Source organism: Poecile atricapillus, chromosome 2, assembly GCF_030490865.1.
Source record: "Poecile atricapillus isolate bPoeAtr1 chromosome 2, bPoeAtr1.hap1, whole genome shotgun sequence".
NCBI lineage: Eukaryota > Metazoa > Chordata > Aves > Passeriformes > Paridae > Poecile > Poecile atricapillus.
This window is the reverse complement of record NC_081250.1, coordinates 124,942,306-124,963,346: the sequence shown is the minus strand read 5'-3', so window position 1 is coordinate 124,963,346 and position 21,041 is coordinate 124,942,306. Positions and strand designations below refer to the sequence as shown.

Genomic DNA, 21,041 nt, shown 5'->3' with positions numbered 1-21,041 from the left:
AGTCAGCTCTCATTCCTTTCCATTTGCTCGATAAGTCTTGGAAGAAGCTGAGGTGGTCAGTCATATGACCTTATCTCTAAAACAATTTTCTATCAGGCTTTGCTGAACTGTAACTTCAGTAAATATCTTCTGGCTCACCAAAGGCTTGTGCTGTTTAAGAAACAAGCTTTTGTTGTGGTTTCTCAACTTCTGGCCCTCCAGTTTCCTATTTTTTTCATCTATGTTTCTTCCTGAAGAGTGAGCACTTCTCACAACTTTGTACCTGGGTTGTTTTCTGTTCAAGCTTGAAAATGTTAGGGGGAAAAAAACCACAAAAAGATGTGAGCATCCAGTATCACAATCAAATAGCAGTGTCTGGTATGAGCCTACAGACACATTACATCTTAATTAAAATCTGTCACTCCTTTAATACCTGCGTGTGCACACATGCACAAACCAGTTGGCTGCTGAAAGGAAAACTCTTTAAGAAGGTATATTGTTGTCATTGAATGGATCAGTCATTGCAAAGAAGCTCTTTAGGTATCAAAATCAGAAAATTAGTCTTGAAAATGCTTAAGAGTTATTAACTTACTTTTTCCCCCATTACTTAGTATGACACTCTAGCAGCTTGAGTTACAGCAGTCTCACTCCCATGTGTTGGAGGATGGCATTTTTCAGACTAATACACTGCTACTTTGAAAAATCTAAGTATTTTTAATTTTTTTGAGGATGCAGTTAAGTTACTTGTGTTTGATATCAAACAGCAAACCTGTATATTATAGCACAACCTGCGCAATTACTGTGCAAAGCAGTTTGCTGTGAAATTTTTAATTTTGCAACATCCACAGCATCAACTAAGGATAAATCCCAGCTGTTTGAATATTAAGTTCTTTAATTTCACTAGTCCTCATTTTTATGTAGTGTGTTTGCTTGGGGTTTTTTTTGTGGTTTTTTGTTTGTTTATTTTTTTTTTACTTTGTAGAAATTTCTACGAAATATCAGTTCTATACAACATTTTTAGTCCAATGTTAGTTGGACAGGTGTTACGTGTGAACTTTAAATGTAGCTGTAATCAGAGTGGTGCTTGTACTGCACTGTCAAATGTCAGAAGTGTTACAAATTGTTCTTTTTACATCACAGAGGTGGATAAGCATGTATTTGACATCCAGGCTATGATGACGGTATTCCAGGAACATTCAGTATATACTTCTTTGGTCTCTTCTCCAGTCCTTCCAGCAAAAGTAATTTGGTTTTCTAACTGAGACTGCAACATTCAAATTATGCCTGATAGAGCTAGGAAAAAACCCACTGAAATAATTATTTGGAGCTAAATCTGTTCTCTGTATCATTACACAACACGACTGCGAGGCATTAACTGTTCAGGTGGCAAAAGGGAACCCTTGGGCTTCCCAGAGCCACTTTGTTGCCTTAGTTGTAGTATGGATGCTGAATGTGAGAAAGCAGGCAGAGAGCACAGAGCCTGTGTGAAACTAAGTCACAGAGGATTCTCACTCTGGCCTGAGAAATCATAAGGAGGAATCCAGACAGTCCTTGGAGAAGGACGACAGCCTTTGCAGGTGTTGCTTGCATCCTTGTTGTTTACTTGCAAGAAAAGGTCAAGGGGTGTAGTACCCAATTGTCCAGTGATGGTGATGTGTTAATGATCAATGAGAGTTTTACCTCTCAGACCTGTCTATAAAAGAAGATCTGGAATAATAAAACTTGCTCTCTTGTGCAACCCAGAAGAGAGTCCATGTGGTGCTTTGCCCTTCCTAATATATTGTGACAATGTAGCACCAAGGTTGTGGCAGCTGCTGTCTTACCATTACCCCACCTCTGAATGGCTGTTCCCCCACTGCTGTTCAGAAATGATACTTCTGTGTCTCCTGCTGACAAAAATTGCTCTTGGGTCAGAGAATCCAATGCTCAGACAAATCTAAGTCCCCTGACAGGGTTTTCCTGTTTCCACACAACTGCAGTGCTAGCTAAACTCTAAAACTTCTGGCTTCTTTCTGATTTTTACTGCAGTCAGTGAAGAAAAGCCATCAATCTTGCATTTATTTGCTGTTTTGTTGGGTGTTAAGTGTGGCAAATTGATAAAATCCTATGTTAAATAAAGTTGACTTTCTAGATATTAAAGTTTTTGTATATTTATACATTAAGTTTTATTTATAGATTATAAACAGAAGTACATTTCATGAATTAAAATTATTCCTATGTAAAAAGGGATATTTTAAGTAATTGCTCCTGTCATCATTGTCACTATTGTCAACATAGTCCTGGGAAGCTTGTATTTGATCAAATCTGTTCTGCCTATGAAAGGCAAGACAAATAGATTAGGTTTTGTAAAAGGAAAGTTAAATCGAGTATTTAAAATTTTCCATTTAAGACTTTTAATTTACAGTGTGGAATAGGTAGTGGCCTTTTAACTGTCACAGTTATTCGTGTGTATCCATCAGTACTGGGGTTGAATAATCTAATCTTAATCAGTACTCTTTCTTCTAAGTTTCTTCTGGAGGTTCATTTAAGTGTGGATGATGCTGAAATGGGACAGATGAGATGTGGCCAGGATGGGGTCCGAAAGGATGGAAGTGCAGCGTGCTTTAAGTGCAGTATGCTCGTTACATAAATGAAGAACTGAAATAGTGTCAGCCTCACTGGAGTTCAGTTTAAGGTTTGGGTCCATCATCGTAGTGGTGTGGTGGTGGTGACAGCGCTGGAGGTGCATCTCTGTGTCTAGGTTCTTATGCACTGTGTCCTGGCCACAGGTTAAATTTCTGCAGGTGCTAAATGGCTGAGCCCGTATAGATGATCAGTCCTGTAGCAGCCTAAACCTGTGTCTGCCTCCTGGTGCTCAGCCCTGCTTGGGCTCTGCAGGCATTTTATCACCCATGTAATGTGAGCTTGTTCCCAAGTACAAGAGAAACTGAATTTGACCTGGGTGACTGAATTCCTGTTCTTCCTTTGTGTGATCATTAATGTTATAACTAACACCATTGGCTTCAAAAGTGATTTACTACAGGCAGGGTATTTTTAGATGCACAAGTAAATCCTTTCAGAGTTGATAACATTTTAATGGAATTGACACATCAATAGGCAATATCATTTATGTGTAGTTTTTACTTTCCCCTATGTGAGAAAACTTAGAATGATTGTTTCCACCCCAAGAGTATTACTAATTGCTTGGCCCATCTTTCCTTAAATCTTCTGTGGAGTACAATAAACCTCCCTGTCCTCTTTATAGGGAGAGTGGTAGAATTTCACCTGCCATTTAAAATGCAGATAATACATTGTTTGGAGAAGTTTGTTTGAAAGGGTAGGTTAAGCTGGAATGAGTCATCACCAGGGTGCTCTGTGTGTGTGCATGTATTGGGAACTTGATACTGTGGGAAAGCTGCAAGGCGCCTTCTAAGGTGATGGAAAAGAAATACTGTACTACAATTAGTTTTACTCACAAACAAGAATAGGATTTTGTTATCGTGATTAATTGCATCTTACCATGTTCCACCAGTAGATAAGCAATAACAGGACCTGGAATTCTTGGATGATAGTGGGAAAGAAAAGACTAACAAAGTGAAAGGTATGGAAGCAGTCGTGAGATCTCCCTTGCTTTCCCCTAACAAATATAACCAGAATGTCCAAGTTCTGAGATAGATGGAAGTGTTAAGCAAGTCCCTTTTCAGTGACAGAGCTTATTTGAAAATGGGTTGGGACAAGCCTGTTCTTTGTTCTATTAGTATTACTGAATCTTTAGTATAAAGTTAGCATTTGAAAGGAGAAGTCCAGCAACTGAGAGATGTTGCCTCCTCCTTACTTTGTTCATTTGTCCTTCATTATTTTACTTGGTTTTGGAGGTTTAGTTTTGTTTTGGTTTTTTTAGCCCCAGTTCAGCAGCCACTTGTGCAGGCACATTGCAAAGCTGTATGTGTAATCCCACAGATGTCATTAAGTTTATCCATATCAGTGACATGGACCACAGCTCTTACAGAATTCAAGCACTAGTTTGCAAATATTTCAATATTTGCTATCTGTATACATTTATACAAAACCAAACACAATCATGCTCTGGAACTGAGGCGATTTAACTATGAGGGGGGAAGAGGAAAATGCTCTAAAAATCAAATGAGTTTCTTGCAGTTGACTGACTTACATTTTAATCTTGGTTTTATGAGCAGTTACTACTTTCACTGAAAAATGCAAGGTAAGAATTAAAATATATTGTCCATTTATACACAGATTCTGTATTAAGCAATTATTTTTATTTTCTGGTAATTTTTATTTGTGCATAGAACAGGTGAAGCATTTTTCTTTCATGCATTGTAAGCTCAAGTGTTTCAATTTTAGTGAAATATTTAGTTGTGTTTTATCTAAATGAGTCCTAGTTTGGACATCATTCTTTGCAGTCATCTCTTTTCCAAGGTGATAGGGATGAAGATGTCCAGTTCATTGCATTTGCCAGGATCTCAGAGCTGTCACAGGATGTTTTCGGAAGGACACCCAAGTGGTTCCATGCAGATGGTGGCACCCAGTCACCTCAAGTCCCTGCAGGTGTGGCTGGCTTTTCGCAGTGCTGTGTTGTAGCCATTCATATCTCAAACTCCAGCAGGACGTAGTGCCTGACCTGGAGCTGACTCTTCCCATTCAGGTATCATTAGACCTGGGTGAGTACAACCTTCTAGACAGTGGAGCCTAATGCAAAAATGTGTAATCATTCTTGATTTGGCAGGGTCAGGGCTAAACAAGAGCTAAAAAATTTCCCTGTCCTGAACTGACTCTCTGAAAAGCCACTTTAATTGTGACCCTCGGAGCCCCTGGCAGTGGGAGTCTAGTGTAGCTTTATCAGGACTGGCAGCATAGAGAAGCAGTTTAGATCTATGTGGTTGGGTAGTCAAGAGGCTTTCAGAGGTGTTTGGACTAATTCCACACCCAGGGATCCCTGCCACACCTGAACTGTGCACAGCTGAGTCATTCTTCTCTGCATTGAGCTTCCTAAAGTGCTAGACTGGTCTTCCCAAATCCAGAGTAAAATGCTGTGGACACCTCACCCAGATGACAGAACTGTTTTATTCCTTTGTTTTGTGAATAGGAGTTGTAGGAGCTCCTGTAACTCAGTTTTCTCTCTGCAGAAGGCACACTAAGATAACAGTGCATACTGTTACCTGAAAATTCTTTTTCTGATGTGCAACAGGTATGTCTAAACCTGCCTATTTTGCTGAAGCACGTTCCTAGCAAGGTGAGTATTTGAGAGGAAGATTGAAAGGCTTAGTTTTATTCCAGATTTGCATCTCCTGGCTCCATTTTCCCCTTCAGAAGGAAGGGGATGTAATTTCAGACCCTTGGTTAAAGAGCTACAAATATTAGGGGAAACAGATAAGTTGCTGCTAATTGATTCCCTGGCCTCATGCTCCCAGTTTTGGAGGTGCTGGCATTAAAGCTCAGGCATGAAGCAGTTTCAGTTAATGGTGTCTGTCAGAAGATTAGATGGCACCACACGTTGGAGCAGGAAGAAAAGGAGAATGTGGCATTAGCAGGCACAGCTCCAGGAAAAAAACCTTACCGTTTCTTCTGACTTTCGAATGTAGCCAGGAACGTGAACATATTTAAATGACACTGGGCCAGGACAATCCATCAGTAAAGAATTGTTGGATTGTTTAAATTGTTGATTAAGTAGGTCTTTTAAAAACAAAATAAAAATGCTTACTAGTAAATGGTGGTATTTGCCCTCTGTAGAGGGGCTTTTTATAATAATTTGCTTCCACTGGACTGGTTTTCATTGCTTAACAGCATTAATTTCATGGTAGTGCAAGTTCATGGTTTATGTTCTCTTATTCTGCTCTCCAGGTGACTGACCCAGTATTCAGAAAGTATTTGTACTTTTTTGTCTGATTATTTGTTCCTCATTTTTAAGCTTCAATTTGTTAATAATCAAAGGCCATGAATGCATCCATCATGTAGGAGACATTTTACTCTCTGTAGTTCAGCATTTCATCGATTTCATTATTACAGTCATAATAATTTATGATAAAGGGACAAGTAGACCCAGAATCCTCATATTATTTGATGAAATGTGAATGTAAGTGTTTAATGCCTAAAGAAATTATTTCTGATAAAAATAAATCCAGGCTAAAACTAGTCATGTGGGAGAAACTTAACCCTTTTCACTGGGCTTGGGGAGTAGCTGATAACTGCTGCGGCTGTTTGACTCCCTTGTTCAGATTAAAAAATAAATTAAAAGAAGGAGGAAGGGAATGAAAGAACATTTCCTTACGATGCAGTCACACAAGCTATTGTCTGTGAGCTCCCTGCCCCCATCTCTTTCACCAGGCACACACACACACACTCACACAAAAAGCCAATTTTGTGTCCTTCTGAGCACACAGATGTTCCTCTTGGCATCCCTACAGTATGGATAGGGGTTTTTTTGCAGGCACAGAATGTGAGGCTTCTTTGTTGGAGACAAAGTGTTGCCTGTGGTGGGAATTGCTGCAGTGATGGGAAAGTATCGTAATGTATTGTTGGATTACTGTGTTTTTTACCCCAGTAGAGACAGTACATTAAAGTAGCTTTGTGGGCAGTGAATTGTTTGAGCCAAGCCTGGCTAATAACACCCTCTCCTTGGCAAGCAGTCACACAAGGTATGGTTGGCATAGTTTGGATGGTCACAGGATTTGTCCCAGGCATCTGCAGCAGCTCTGCTGCCTTGAGTACAAGTCTTAGCAGCCGCATGTGGTGAGCTAATAGGAGTGCTCTGACTATGGAGAGAGAGCAGTCGTACTTTCAGCTCTTCATTTTTTAGCGTTACGAAGTTCTGATATGATACAGGCATCCTCCTAAATTATTTCTGTACCTCTGTTCTGGAGTCTCTGTATAAAGGGTCTAAAAACAGCTTAAAATGTTTAATTTAATTTCGAAGTAACATTGGAAACTAATAGCACTAAGTGTTTGTCTGAGCTTGTATACAGAAGAGGGTTCAAATTGTTTCTTGTGCTAAGGTCTGTCAGAGAACATGGTTCTTCTTTGGGCACAGCTGATGACATTGTCTACCTAAAACTCTGAATCCAGCTCTTCTGTTGTTGATGGTACCAAGCACAAGGAACACAGATGCAGAAGCTGGGGTTCTAGATTAAGTTCCTTTTTTTTCATATCTTTTTATTTTTTTATCTCCATTCTTCAAATATGCACACATTTTGTCACGATTTTGAATGTTTTGGTTGGCAGTCTTGTGCTTCCATAGTAAATCTCTGATGTGAAAGGTCTGCCTATGTAGTTCCAGTTGAAAGATTGCACAGTTTAAGTTGGAGAAAATGGGGTCCAAAAAGAGCTTATAGGTGAAAAATTCCTTGGAGAAGCTGCTTCTAGGAAGAATTTGGAGGTGGGACTGTAGAGGGGAAAGTTACCTGACTCTGTAAAATAATTAATTCTTTTATTTCTCAGTTGCTTCCTCTAATGATAGAATATCTATTCCTTCCTTTTCCCCCTAAGTACCTTTATCTATCTCTGAATTTCTCATTGTGGAGAAAGATGCAGTAATTCAAGTTTCTTTAGTTTCATCTTTCCACCTCTAGGAAAAAAACCCACAGCCTTATTCGGTATTTTTTCTCAGTCCATGTGTGTATGTTGTGTTTAATAAGAACGTAGCAGTGGTTCTCTATTGAGCAGAATACAATAAAGTGGTTATAGAAGAAGGCATAAACCAAACAAGTAGATCAGGAAGATCACTCTTGTCTTTGTACAATGTCACAACAGTTGTTACTAGTTCATTTCCAGGTGTACTCCTCCACTTACTGAATGCAGATCTGCTATCATGATTACACCTACTTTTTACTATTTTTAAATAAGCTTTTTTCATCCTGTGTCTTGTTTGTCTCTCCAATTTCACTGAATTGCATAGACTATACTTAATCTAGGCTTTTCCCTCTCCTTTCATTCCCCCTTTTAAAATTGTAAGCATGCTTCTGTTGCAGTGTCAGCATCCCCTAAACAGGATTTCCTTTAGAAACCCTTCCTACTCTTCTTCTGCCTTTGGTGTTAGGATCCCAGGGCATGTTCTGATGTGGTATCCAGCAGCTTTCCCTGGAGGCCCCTCCTTGTCTACTTCCAACCCCTAACTGCCATTTTTGCCTGTATGTTTCTTTTGATTTATCCAACTGTTCATTTCTTCTTTATTGCCTCCAAAACAAAATTTTCTGAAAAGTTCCTTTTGATAGGTATATTCACTGATAGTCCATATTTCCTTAACCTCAAGCATTACAGCATTAGGTCAACCTTTGTAATTTCTAGTATCTTAATAGTGTTTTATGCTCTTTTGGATGTTTTTCCCCTCCATTTAGTATTTCTAAGAGCTGCCCTTGGCAATCTTAGCTAGCTCCTGACACTGTTGTGTGCAGCAGGTGAGTGGCTTGTTAGGTGACCTTTCTAGCTGGTAATGCCTTGCCTAGACCCGCCAGGTTCTTCATCGATATTCTTTATATGTTTTCCTCATCTGTTTCACAGTTTCATGAAGGACATATTTTAAAAATCTGAGACACATTTGAACACTGTCCCTCTCCCAACTCTGATTAAGATCTATTAATATGTTAGGGTTTTTTAGCAGAAAGTGGAACCATCAAATATTTGCTCCTCTCAAAGGCAAGTGTGTTGCATTCTGCAGAGAAGTGAACCTTCCCTGTGCTTCACAGTTCTCCTTGCCAAATCTAGAAAATCAAACTGAGATTGTCAAACTGGTTGCATTTTTAAGGCACCATTCCCCTGTAAGATTTTCACGTTGTCTCTGAATAGAGTGTTATTAACTGTGAAAGCCATTGGCATGAATAACACAAGTATTAGCTTACAAAGAAATGTTCCTGACCAAATCTGAAAATGTTCCTTTTACAGGAGCACCATGAACTGTTTTTCATTAAAAAGTCCATTCAGTGTTGGTCCATATTGTTCACTTATAGTGTAAGTTGCTGAAATTGTTCTTGAGGCAGTCATATAAATGAATACTAGCAAGGAACAGGAAATGTTGTTTGATATACCTTAAAATGTTGGGTAATGTTCTCTGGTGTAGAAATGCAGGCATATGTTCCAGATGTGCACACTCAGTGATGCTTCAAGACGGTTTAAGAGCACTGGAAATAGTTAGGTTTATAATCTGTTGTTACAGGGGGACTTTTTCTCTGCCAGATCCCATTTTATCCTCTTTTAGCTTTTTCAGACCATACTGTCAGACATTTTTAGCAAAAATCTTTAGCTGAATGTCTTGCAATTGTCTGAGCAATCTGCCTATGCTGCGTCTTACAGACCAGCTGTTACGTAAATATGACTTTAGCCACAGTGAACAGTAAGAATGACTGAGCAAGCCAGAGGCAGTGCTTTGTGCAGGCACCGACAGCCACAAGGAGAGTTGGGGAAAGACTAGGAAAATAAGGAGGTTCAGGGAAGAGGCTGGTACTTTTCAGCAGTCCTTAGCTTGGCCTTAGCTAGTGGATAAAGAGGAACCATGTGGTACCTCTGGCTCCTTTTGTCTTAGAGTCCCATCCAGTTCTTCGTCCTTTTCTCTCAAGCCCATCAACTCTCTCTACAGACCTCACCCACATTCTCCAAAGTTGTACTCCTCAACCTCCAGACCCTTCTCTCCCTGCCCATTTTTCCTCTGAGACCCCAAACCATTAATGCCCAGCCTTCCCTCATCTTTAGCACCTCTTTCATCTCTCCTGTTGCACTCATTTGCAACTGAGAATTCAGGTATCTGCTTCACCTGTTCAGCAGCTCTATCTTCTGTCTGTCTTTGTATGCCAGCCCTTGCATTAAAGTGGTTACCAGCACTCACTGCCACTGGAACAGCCATTTCAGCTGTCCCTACATGTCTTCTGCATCCAGCTCCCCCAAGAAAAGAATAAATCTAATTTATGGCTATGATGAGGTTTAAATACAAATAAAGGCCATGGACAGTACTTTCCATCAGTGCAGATGGGAGCATCAGAGCAGGGTTAGATGATGTGTCTGCAAAAACCTGCTGACAGTATGTGAATTATCCTGGTTTGCTGAGGATTCTCCTGTGTGACAGCCAGTCCAAGCTGTAAAAAGCTCAAGGGTTGAGCACCAAAGTTGAGCAGGGTTTTAAATTCATTGTCATTGTGCCTATAGCTAGTATCATTACCCATGTAGTAAGGGGGGAGTCTGATTTGAATTTTGATAAGAACCCTGAATTACCAAAATGTACTATTTTTAATCCCTTATAATAGAACTGCCAGGATGGCTGTGCGAGTGAATTAGAATCAGCTGAGTGAGAAAACTGAGAAGCACTGTAAGAAAAGGAAGACAACTGAATTTAGTTGGTACTGGTGAGAGAGAAAGTTATAATGGGATCAGAAGCTGAAAAGAAAGTGAGGTTGGCTGGATAAATGGACTGGGACTAGGATGAGTGAACAGGCAGTAAGAGGGGCAAGAAAGTATGTCTAAGAGTTTTTTGTGGAATAAAGATAGAAGACTGGAAATGCCTGGTCTGAGATCTCAGGGAGACAGTAAGAGGCCAGAGAAATTACGATTTAGGAAATGGAGTAGGTGTAGAAGGGGAGTAAGATTGAGACCACATCTATGAAGCAAATGAAGACAGCATTGTGGAAAGTGAATTTGAACTGTGGAGGGCTGAAGGTTTAGGAGTACATACATGAAAAGTATCTGACTGAGCCAATGTCTCAGCATGGGAAAGAGAAGGGGTAGGAATTACAATAGTGGTTACTTGTGGAAAGATGGATAGAAGAATGTGAGATAGAGCATACTTCACATGAGTTTGATTTTCTTCCACTTGGGTACCTTTCTCTTTCATCTTTTAAGCAGTTTGCCTGGCTTCTGGTGCCTGTAAGCATAAAGGGCTATGGGGTTTTTTAGTGTTTTAGGGTTTTTTAGTGTAAAATCAGTCGCTAACTTTTTATAAATATTTAAATATATATTCCTTATTTTTTAACATTTTGTATGTTGCAAAGCAATATTTTAATCAAAATAGTTAATTTCATAGTTTAAATGGTGGAAAAAATATAAAAATTTGGACTAAAGACTCAGATTTCTTTCTTTCATTTTCCTCTCAAGTTAAAGGATATGCTTTACATTACAGACTGAGAAAGCAACTGGCATAAATTACTGTATGATGACATGGGTATATCTGATACAAGTTCTTAGATGACAGGAGCCACCTCTTGCAAGTTTCATTTGTCAAAGCTTACCTCTCTGTGCCATGGAGAAAAGGTTACAGCATTCATCTTTGATGTGATATGAAGTACATTTTAAAATATGGAATATTCTGTGGATTCCCTCTCTAAAAAAGTGAATGATCCTGTACCAAAAATTTTAGTGAATGCAAATTGATTCTTGCAGATACGGTAGCAAAAGTTACAGCAAGATTTTTTTTTGCTTGTTCTAGTGATTAAATATTAGCTGCTTTGGCTTTTGTTTGAATTGATGACAAGCATGTTACTTTCTAGAAATTATTTACAAGTAAGAAATTCTACCAACACTCTGAATGTCCGGACTGGAACATAATTAAATCTAAATATTTGACACCTTTGGCTGTATTCTTTTGCTGTCACAGACACAAATGCCATTGATTTTTGATATCATGGGAATAGGAGAGCTTGACAGTGTCTTCACAATGGCTTCTTTGATGCTTTTCTGTGACAATTATAAAACAATTCTTGTCAGGCTTTGCATTTACCTTCTTTTAGCAATAGGAATGAAAACTTAAATGTTTCATTCACCTATGTCTGTGCCACTTTCACTATCTGGCATCTCAATAGCCAACAGTGAAGACACAAGGAAGGGTGACAAGGTCCCTGCACTTGAGTCCCACAGAATGAAGCTGCCAAGGCTCGACCAATAAATTACAGCTTTGAACAGCCCCATAAGCATAACTAGTGATACTGTTTTACCCTCTAATGATGGGGTGGACTCTCAAATTCTGCTGCTTGTACCAATCTCTTCAGTAGTTTTTTCCCCCCCAAGTGTCCATACCTGCAGTGACATTAGCACTTCTGTAAGCTCCTGGTGTCCAGGACGAATATTCAAGTGCTTCAGGGTGTTTTTCACATCAGCATCTAGCTGATATGCCCAAACTCTTTGTGTATTAATTTCCGATTTCTGCTTTAGATGGTGGTCAGTGTAAAGTGGGGTTTAGCTTTGGACTTCCTCAGGTGCATAAAACCTGATGGTTTTAAGGATGTTTGCCATAGGATCTGCTTATGCACTGTTGTTCCAAAACACATGGTGACAATGGCTGTTGCTTAAGTTGATCATTTCACACACTCTTAAAGTATTTTGCTGAATGCTTCCAAGAATATGAGAGACTTTTCTCTGCTTTTATCTAGCAGAGTAATCTAGATCTCTGCTTCTATCTAGCAGAGTATAGCCTGTTTCCTTGTAGAAGTATGGATTTGACACAATGAGCAAAAATGTTCTGAAAAATTATTAAGCAGGTGTCACAAGCAGTAACTGCTTAGAAGAAATGAGGGTGTGTCTGCTTTCTTAGTTCAAGGAAAGAGGAGAGCAAATGAAGTAGGAAACAAATACAGCTGAAGTGGTAATGGGTTGGTGAGTCACAAGAAGCGAGGTTGCATTTTCTGACAGAATGTAGCCAGCAACCTTGGAGCATTTTTGTGAAGTGTTTGATTGCAGAGAACAGAGATGCTTTGAAAATCCTCTTTTGAGCGTTCATCCCTTATTTGAATGACTGGATGCTGTGGTAATAAATAATGGATGAATAAAACTTAAGCCAAAAGGGACCTTCAGGTCATCTCTCAGGACTTCACTGTATCATGAGACATGACATTTCAGCAGGTTATCCTGAACTGAACTAGCACATCTGTTCTGACATCTCTTCAGCTGAAGCCATCAATGGCTGAAAAGTCTCAGGGCTTGGAGTTTTTTCTTACTACTTCATCAGTATTACTTTGCAAATTGTCATTCTCATCTGCATTAGTTGGACTTTGCTTTCCTGATTATTACATGCTTTTCCCAGACAGATTTAAGCACCTTTCAATACCAGTATTTTCTTTCTGTACAGACTGCTCAATCTTTTTAATAACAGATAAAATCTTTACATGGTTATTCATTTTTATGCGTATTCTTTGTCCTCTCTTTAGCAGTCTTTAAAGAAGGACAGTCAGTAGGATACTACCCCGGGATACTGCTCTCCCAGTATCTCTTCCACAGTCCATGTTCTACTCTGTGCAAAATTCACAGTACCTTTCTGCTACTACTTTCTTCCATCACTGCTATGCACAAAACTGGGATTTGGCCTTTTTGCCCCAGCATTGCCTAGGAGCTCATTCTGGGGGGGAGGGTATTATTGTTATTATGTTATAATAAGCAGTGTGTTATTGCTGCTGTCTGGACCTGTTGGATGCAGGATTGCTGTCCCCATCGCTACATATGCAATGTGTGCCTTGCTGCAAAAAGACACTTTACAAGGTGTTGATTTTTACATAGAAATGTGCTGCCTTCAGCTTGACAGCAGCCTTTTTTCATCCATATTTTCTCTGAAGAAGAATTTTGCTGTACGGGCAATGAGGGAGAAGTTTCTGGGAAGTGTTGTGCTTTTGCAGAGCTCCTTCACTGTGGGGCAACAGAGGGTGACCTGTACAAAAATACAGAGCTGTGCTCCTTAAGCCATCTGTAGGGCACCCCTTTGCTGATAAAGTTGAGACCAGCATGGGCTCAGGCTGCATCTGGGAATGCTTCAAAATACTTTCTAGAAACAAGATTGATCGTTCCACACACAGCTTTGTTGCACACCAGCTGCACTGCTTTGCTGCTGGCTGCAGTTAGTTAGAGGTGGGTTTGCTTCTGGGGATGCTTTATCATTTCAGTATTACTAATTAGGAGCTACAGGGTGATTTTGAGTGGATTTGAATGGTGGTAAGAATGGTGAATACAAACTCTGGAGAGAAAGTGATGGTCAATTTATTTCATTACCTTTGCTGCTCTTGTATCTTTTCTGAAGTTCTTATTCTGAAGATAATTGAATTGTATCAATTTTCTGAAGTTGATAATGTGGTGTCTTTCACATAATAAAAAAAAAGAGAAAGTGAAATGGTTTTGAATTTTGTAAACTGTTCTGTACTGTGCCAAGGCACTGAAACAAAACCTCTTGAATAATGGAACTGAAAAACACACTTTGAAATTCTCACAGCGCAAGAATGAAAGGCATCAAGACTTCTGATGGCATTCACTGAGAGTACCATGGCTCAACTCTAACCGTGTCTTTGGAGTGTTTTATATTAATTGATTTTGTATGGAAGATAATCCAGGGATTCCTTTCATTGCAGAAAGCCATCACTAGACTGTGCTGGGGGACACTAAAAAATAATGATGCAAAAAGTGTAAAAAAATAAAAATTCTCTAAGTTACACCGTCAGTGTAGGAATTAAACCCCAGGTTTAAGGTCTGCCTTCCTACTTCCTTCAGAAATGCACATTCCTGAGGGGTGGGATAGAGAGCACGGAAGAATGGACAGTGGATGAGAATGGTCATAGCCAGCTCGAGCAAGTTCATTCATCTTTGTATTGCACAGGTAGTTGCAAAAGGAGGCAATGGAGACTGAAAATCCTTAACAAAGAGGAAAACATTGAGCCATAACATTCTGCTTGTCTCAAAATATCAGTCCTATATTTTTATAGTATGAAATAGAAGGTATCTGTGAATGCACTTTTGAAATGAGTGGGAAACACCCACTCATTTCAAAAAGTGCTCTCATGCAGCCAAGACCCAGTGAGACTCAACCATTCCTGTAATTGCGTGGTTATTTTTGTAGCAATATTTCCAAGAATAGAAGCTTTGTTGCCTTAAATTTTAAACTAATAACGTGAGTAGTATTAATAGGAAAAGGACTGCTTGCTAATTTGTGATCACATGCAATTTTAAATACTGGATAGTTTAACAGAATTCTTTAATGTCTTCACGTATAATTTAGAGTTTGAATAAAGTTCTTAATGCCATTTAGTAATAGGAATGCTTCCTTTGCATGTGAAATTGCACACCTGCAAAACTACTGTCCCACTTTCTTGGCCAAAATTGGTATAATTAGGATCCTCATTTTTAGTTATAGCCTCCTTGTTTTTACATGCTCATTGCTTTCCAAGTCAACTCTGTTTGTAGACATTTTGCTGTAACCTGGAATGACTTTTAAGTTTAAGTTAAAAAAACATTTCCCCCCGCTAGCATTCTTAATTAGCAGGAGCTAAAATTTATGTCATTCCATATCTTCCCCCTCCAGTTTTATTATGTAAAAATATTAGGGTTTTTTGTTTCTTCATATATCTTTCACATAGTAAAATTACTTTAAAATTACAAGTTTAAAATCTTGACTGAAGAGTTTGGGGAGTTTTGGCTAAACCCTTTAATTTACTATTAAGATTTTGAGAGATTTAAGGCTTCAGTGCAAAAGTGAAAGGATCAGCATAGAGACCAAATTGCAACAAAAGCAATATAGACAGTCAGAGGGATGCTCCCAAGTTGCTTGAAAGTGCTCCCTGTTCTACTCATATGATGAGCAAAGTGAAGATGTACTATTTGTAAGTTAAGACACAGTAGTTTGATATTTGCATGATAAATAGATAGAATAGGAAATAGATAATAGCCCCTATTTTTAATGTAGTAACAGGACACAAACTTTAATTTTTGTATTTGTTTTTAAAATTTCTTTAGCACCATGAGCAAGGCTGTGCTGTGTACTTTCTCTGTGCTCTTACACTCCGTGTTACATCGGTGATGTGTGGTTGCATGAACTTAAGGTTCAAATAAGAAAAAGGGTATTCATTTTGCTTTTTTTCTACTTCTTCTCCATGACAGTTCAAAAATTACAAAGAGCACTGAAGCAGTTGTTTGGGCTGCCTCTAAGTTCACCTTCTGGAAGTGGATGTTTGAGGGAAGGTACACCTTGTACCTAGTGCTTTGTCCACTCCAGAAGAGCTGGAGAGAAGCCTGCAGGTGCACATTTAAAACAGAGAAAGCTTTTTGGGACCCACTGTTCCTCAGCTGAAGTCCAGGCAAAGGTTTCTGGTGGTTCTTCAGTGGTTGCTCTGGACACTGGCTTGAGAAGGGGTCATGGCTCATCAACAATAGCTGCTGGATTCCCATCTCTGAATGTGGGTGTTAGGTGGGGTCATTCCATTCAAAACTGGGCTCCCAAAGGGTTAAAATTCAGAGCTGTTGTAAATAAATTCTGTGAAAGTGAATCAAGCTTTGAGCCTGCTTGCAAAATAATTTTTTTAAGTTCTAAAGAAATTCTTATACCTTCATTTATGTATCTAACTAAACACCCTTGTCAACTTCTCAGTGGAATTAATACTTTTACCTGGCAATAGGAAGTGGTAGGAGGAAGACACGGGGATCCTTGAGAAACACAGTGCTTGGGGGTTGGGTGAAGGTCAGTGGTACCTGCTGATGGTCATTGGATAAGATGATCTTGAATACCAGCATTGTTACTTACAAATAAAACAAGTCCTTTTGCAAAGTGGAGTAAGTAGATGGTTTCTTTCCTTTTACACTGGTGTCCTGTGTTTCCTAGGCCACTATTCCTGAAAATAATAAAATGCCTGCTTTGTTTCTGGGTCCTGCTTCAAGCTTCTGCATTAACCATAGGATAGTTTTATCTGTTTTAAGCATAAATACCTTTGTGGATAGAATATGATTGCTGTGCATAGAGCAACCTATCATTTCCTCTTGCTCTAAAATGTGGTGGATAGACCACCACTGCATGTTGCATTCATGTTTCTGCTTTTTCTACATCATCCACATACTCTTGAAGTGTTTTAGCTGTAGGGAACATCTGTCACAAACCCAAATGTTTATATTCATATAAATTGGCAGTTTTGTCAGCTCCTCAAAGAGATGTTCATCACGATCTTTTTGCAAGCAGATGTGCTGTGACTGGAAAAACTTCTTTAATAATTAAGTACGATTAAAGTATCTGGAATCTGTTCCAGTTACTGAAGCATCATTGAAGATTGTGATTCTTCTTATGAAAATACAATTGCCTGGATTTTGCATTACAAATATATGTTAAAGTCATGTCTGGAAATCAGAGCAAAGTTCTTTACAGACTGTACAGTGAGCAGTGCTAAAATTGGGGGAATTGTGCTTAAGATTATTTATTTATTTATTTATTTTCATAAAATTAGATGCATTAATCATGAGAAGTACAGCTTCTTCACAGATTTTCCATATGGACTTCCCTGGTTATAAATAGTACTTTTAAAGGCTTGATTAGAAAAAAAATCAGTTTCATCTATTCACTTGTAAAACATCACTGTAGTCAAGCAACCAGCCCAAAAGGAACTGATGCATGATGAAAGTAATATTTTGTATTTCAGTTATAAGGATGGAGTTCAATATCTCTCCCACTGTGTGCTGTCAAATAGAGACAGGACTTCTAATTCAATTTAAACCTCAGTCAGTTCAATCTCTGTAGAAATGTGTTGGACCCTGAAGATAGTTTTCTCAACAGCTTCCTGCTGTAACCAGTACTGTAACCAGTAACCAGGTTACTGGTGGGCTGCTTTTCCTGTAGGAGGAAAGAGAGAAGAAAAAGGCAGAGGGATATCTGGTCTTCAAAATTCATTACAGAATAACTAGTGTTAGTCTTAAGTTTTATTACATTTAAAATATATTAAGATTTTTTTAAGCAGCACAGAGTGCTGTAGTTCAAAGATCTGAAGTTAGTGTCAGGTTTTAATAGTTTTATGCAGTCTTTTCAGTGATGTTTTCCTCTTCTTGGCTCTACTGTATATAGTATAGTTTCCTAGATTTCTATAGAATTCACCTGTGTTTTCAGTGCTTTTTTGTCATACGCTTTACATTTATCCCTTCTTCTCTTTCCAAGCCCACTATCTTCTCATTAAAAGGTATCTGCTCCTTCTTTCCTGCTTCCACAGACCATTTCTCCCTTCATCTCTCCTTCTCTCCCTCTTACTTTAGTCTTTCTCAAAACCTAATCTTCCCCCCCCCCCCCCCCCCCCAACTGATAAAGGCAATAAAGTTTGATGTTTTAGGCTGAAGATATTGTTAAAGATCAGGATAACTTCATGGTTAGAGGCAAAGGCAACCCATGCCTACAGAATTTTCTGGGAATTTCTCCCATATACCCAAATGGCTAAAACTACTAGTCAGCTGGTCTTCATTTAAGATACTTCTGATGAGCTATCCTCTTCATTCTCCTTTTTATCCCAAAACTTTTTTGAGGACCACTCTTCTCAATAAGCCTAACAAATCCTGGAAGATACCATCCACTTTAAAGTCTTAGGCATTGTCTTTTGATTTCAGCAATGCTGAAATGCTGCATGTTAGTTTTCATAAATAACTCTCATCAGTTGTGAAACTGTTCTGTTTTGAAATGTATGTCTTTCACAGAGAAAAGGACAGAATTGATCCCTTCCAGCTATTTAGGTAACAACCAAACATAAGCTGTGTTGAGTCTTTGGTAGCTGTGCCATACTTTTCACTGCAGCAGTGGTTACTTGCATTTTGGACTGGTGAGGGCCTTCGCTTTTATGTTTTTAAGAAAATGTGTGTTATTTCCACTGGGCTCATGCAGATCATCATAGGATTTGTTGGGATGAATGTTGGCAGAATTCTTGCTGACTGAGTACCCTATGTAGCCACATATCTACTCAGGGTGGAGGTATCAAATGCTGTTCCTTTGCAGTCTGGATCATAGCCAAGTATTACCCGGGATGAACCAAGAGGCAAGGGAGATGAATGCAAGATAGCACTGACAGAAAATTACAACAAAATGAAACAAAAACAAAACCCACCATAAATGCAAGTCCAGGACCTTTTCTTAAGATGTTTAGTTTTCCAAATGAATCTTGGTTTGATGAGCTGAAGAAAATTGAAATATGGTTCAGTTTTGCTTCATGCTAGCAAACAATTATCAGACAGAGAAGATTGTCTACTCAAGGTGGAGGTGAAAATGAGCAAGGTGGAAATGGTGCAACTTCCCTATTACATTTTTTTCTCTTGGTTACTGGAGAATGTTTCTAACTTTCTCTCACTTTTGCTCAAGGAAGTCAAGCTTGCTGCATCTTCAGCTCTTTATGCTTTGACTAGGGAAAAAAAGAAGTACAATTTGAACTATCAAAAGAAGAATAGTACTCAATTTTATTGCTGGACTTCAATCAGTAGCTCTCCAGGTGCATTATAAAACCTGCTGATATTTTAAAAATCTTCACTAATTTGGCATGGCCATCTTAACACAGGGTCTGTTTTAAAAACACGTTGAATGCTCACATCTTCTGACATAAAAGGAAAAGGAAAGAAAAAAGAGAGCATAAAACAATAAAACCGAAGCCTGTAGGCAGAATGTTTCATTACAATAGTTGTGGGGTTTCTTTTTAATTATATGTAATAAAAAACTTGCAGATGATGCCCACTCTTTGGACGGGGGGATAAGACAAGTAAAGTTCCTTGCCTGAGGCCCAGGGTTGGGAATATAAACCATAGTTAGCTGGCATTGTACTTTTTGATAATAGCAATGTCACCAGTGATCTAATGATGACTTTTCCTCCCCTTTGATGATATGTTGTCTTGCAGATAATTGTTGGCATGATACAGTAAAATATTTTGATGGAAGACACAAACAGTTTCCCATATAATAAAGTGCTTTTTTGTAGAGTCTACATTCCCACAGTGGGATCTGGTGGTGTCTGTTCTTCGATGGGCAGGATTTTATCAGCAGAGACTGGCTCTGTGGTGGTAGGGAGTGTGTCCCAGCAGTTTTTAATGCTGATGACATTATAACAGCATTGAACTTCATTGGAGCACTTTGTTTACTGTGAGGCTGCTACTTAGATCTGCAGAGAGGAGAGAGCCTTAGGAAATGCAAGACCAGAGTTTAACAAAACGTATCTTCTTCCCCCTCTCCCTTTGTTTTCACAGAAAATATCAGAGAGGAACCCGGGTACGCCTCAGACTGCTGGATCTTGAACTGACGTCCAGGTTTTTGGGGGCAGCCAGTGATACAACATTGCTGGAAGCTGATGCAGTGCTTTTGGGACTTGCAGAGAGCAAGCAAACAAAGCAAAAGGAGTAAATTTACTGCAAAGAGATGCGCTTCGTGCACTTCGTGCTCTGCAACAAATTACATAAATTAAATGCTTCCTCAGGAAATAAATTAAAATTTTCTGTCCACTTAGTCATGTGAAAAATGAGATCAATAAAGAACAATAAGCACATTGTACCTAATCCTTGCTCCATTTTTATTCACTCATCTTTCTAGCTCTTTGCCTTTAGATTTAAAGGTGCAGGCTAACTGAATGTGTTCATATTCTTGTATAAGGAATTTCAGAGTCCATCATACTACCCCAAAGGAATGTTGATTTTCCATGGAGGAAGTCCCAAGCTTGCTGTCGTGCTGCTTCTAGGATGGTGTTTCATACAGAACAACATCAAGGGTTTCTGATTTCCAAGTTGCACTGCAGGCTGTTTTACTACTGATACTGGGTTTAATATCTGTTACAGAACATAAAGCTTTTATCTCCATCTGCATGTGGAACTAGAGATTATTCTTTGCTTTAATCAGAGCTCCCATTTCCAATGCATGTTAGTAAATTTTCTCTGGTGGTTCATAAAAATGGAAAGAAGCTGTTTCAATGTAGTTGGCCAAGTGTAGGTCTTAGTTTTCTGTAAATATATTTAAGATAATAAATATAGTGGGTGTTTGAACACACAACCAAAGAATCATGCTATGGTATTGCCTGTATCTTTTTGGAGCTTTTGGTATCAGATTTCTGGTCTGTTCAAGCCTAAATTCTGCACAGTCATTTTTGATCTGCATAGTGCCTAGCAAGTGTTCTGAGGAAAAGTGAAATTTGCCATTCATACCACAGAATTGCAAAAGAAAGTCTGTTTAATCTCACAATATTTTTCCCAAATGTTGGAATGAAATGAGATTTGTTAAGATAGTATGCCCTGTTTGTCTGCAGTGACTGTCCAGTGACAATGTGTTTCTTTTATATGTATGTTATTCAGCAAATTGCACAAAATTCAGCAAAACACCCGCTGGCTTAAGCATGTATTACCCAAATCCACAG

General features: G+C 38.9%; 1 protein-coding gene across 1 annotated transcript in view; it reads left to right on the top strand.

Moving 5' to 3' along the window:
• TPD52 (tumor protein D52) overlaps positions 1-20,193 on the top strand; it is a 120,496-nt gene extending 100,303 nt beyond the window's left edge. Inside the window, exon 3 of the mRNA XM_058832607.1 lies at positions 19,888-20,193. Within this exon, the coding sequence (XP_058688590.1) occupies positions 19,888-20,041 (154 nt within the window). The 3' untranslated portion in view covers positions 20,042-20,193. The remainder of the gene's footprint in view (positions 1-19,887) is intronic.
• Positions 20,194-21,041: the final 848 nt, after the last annotated feature.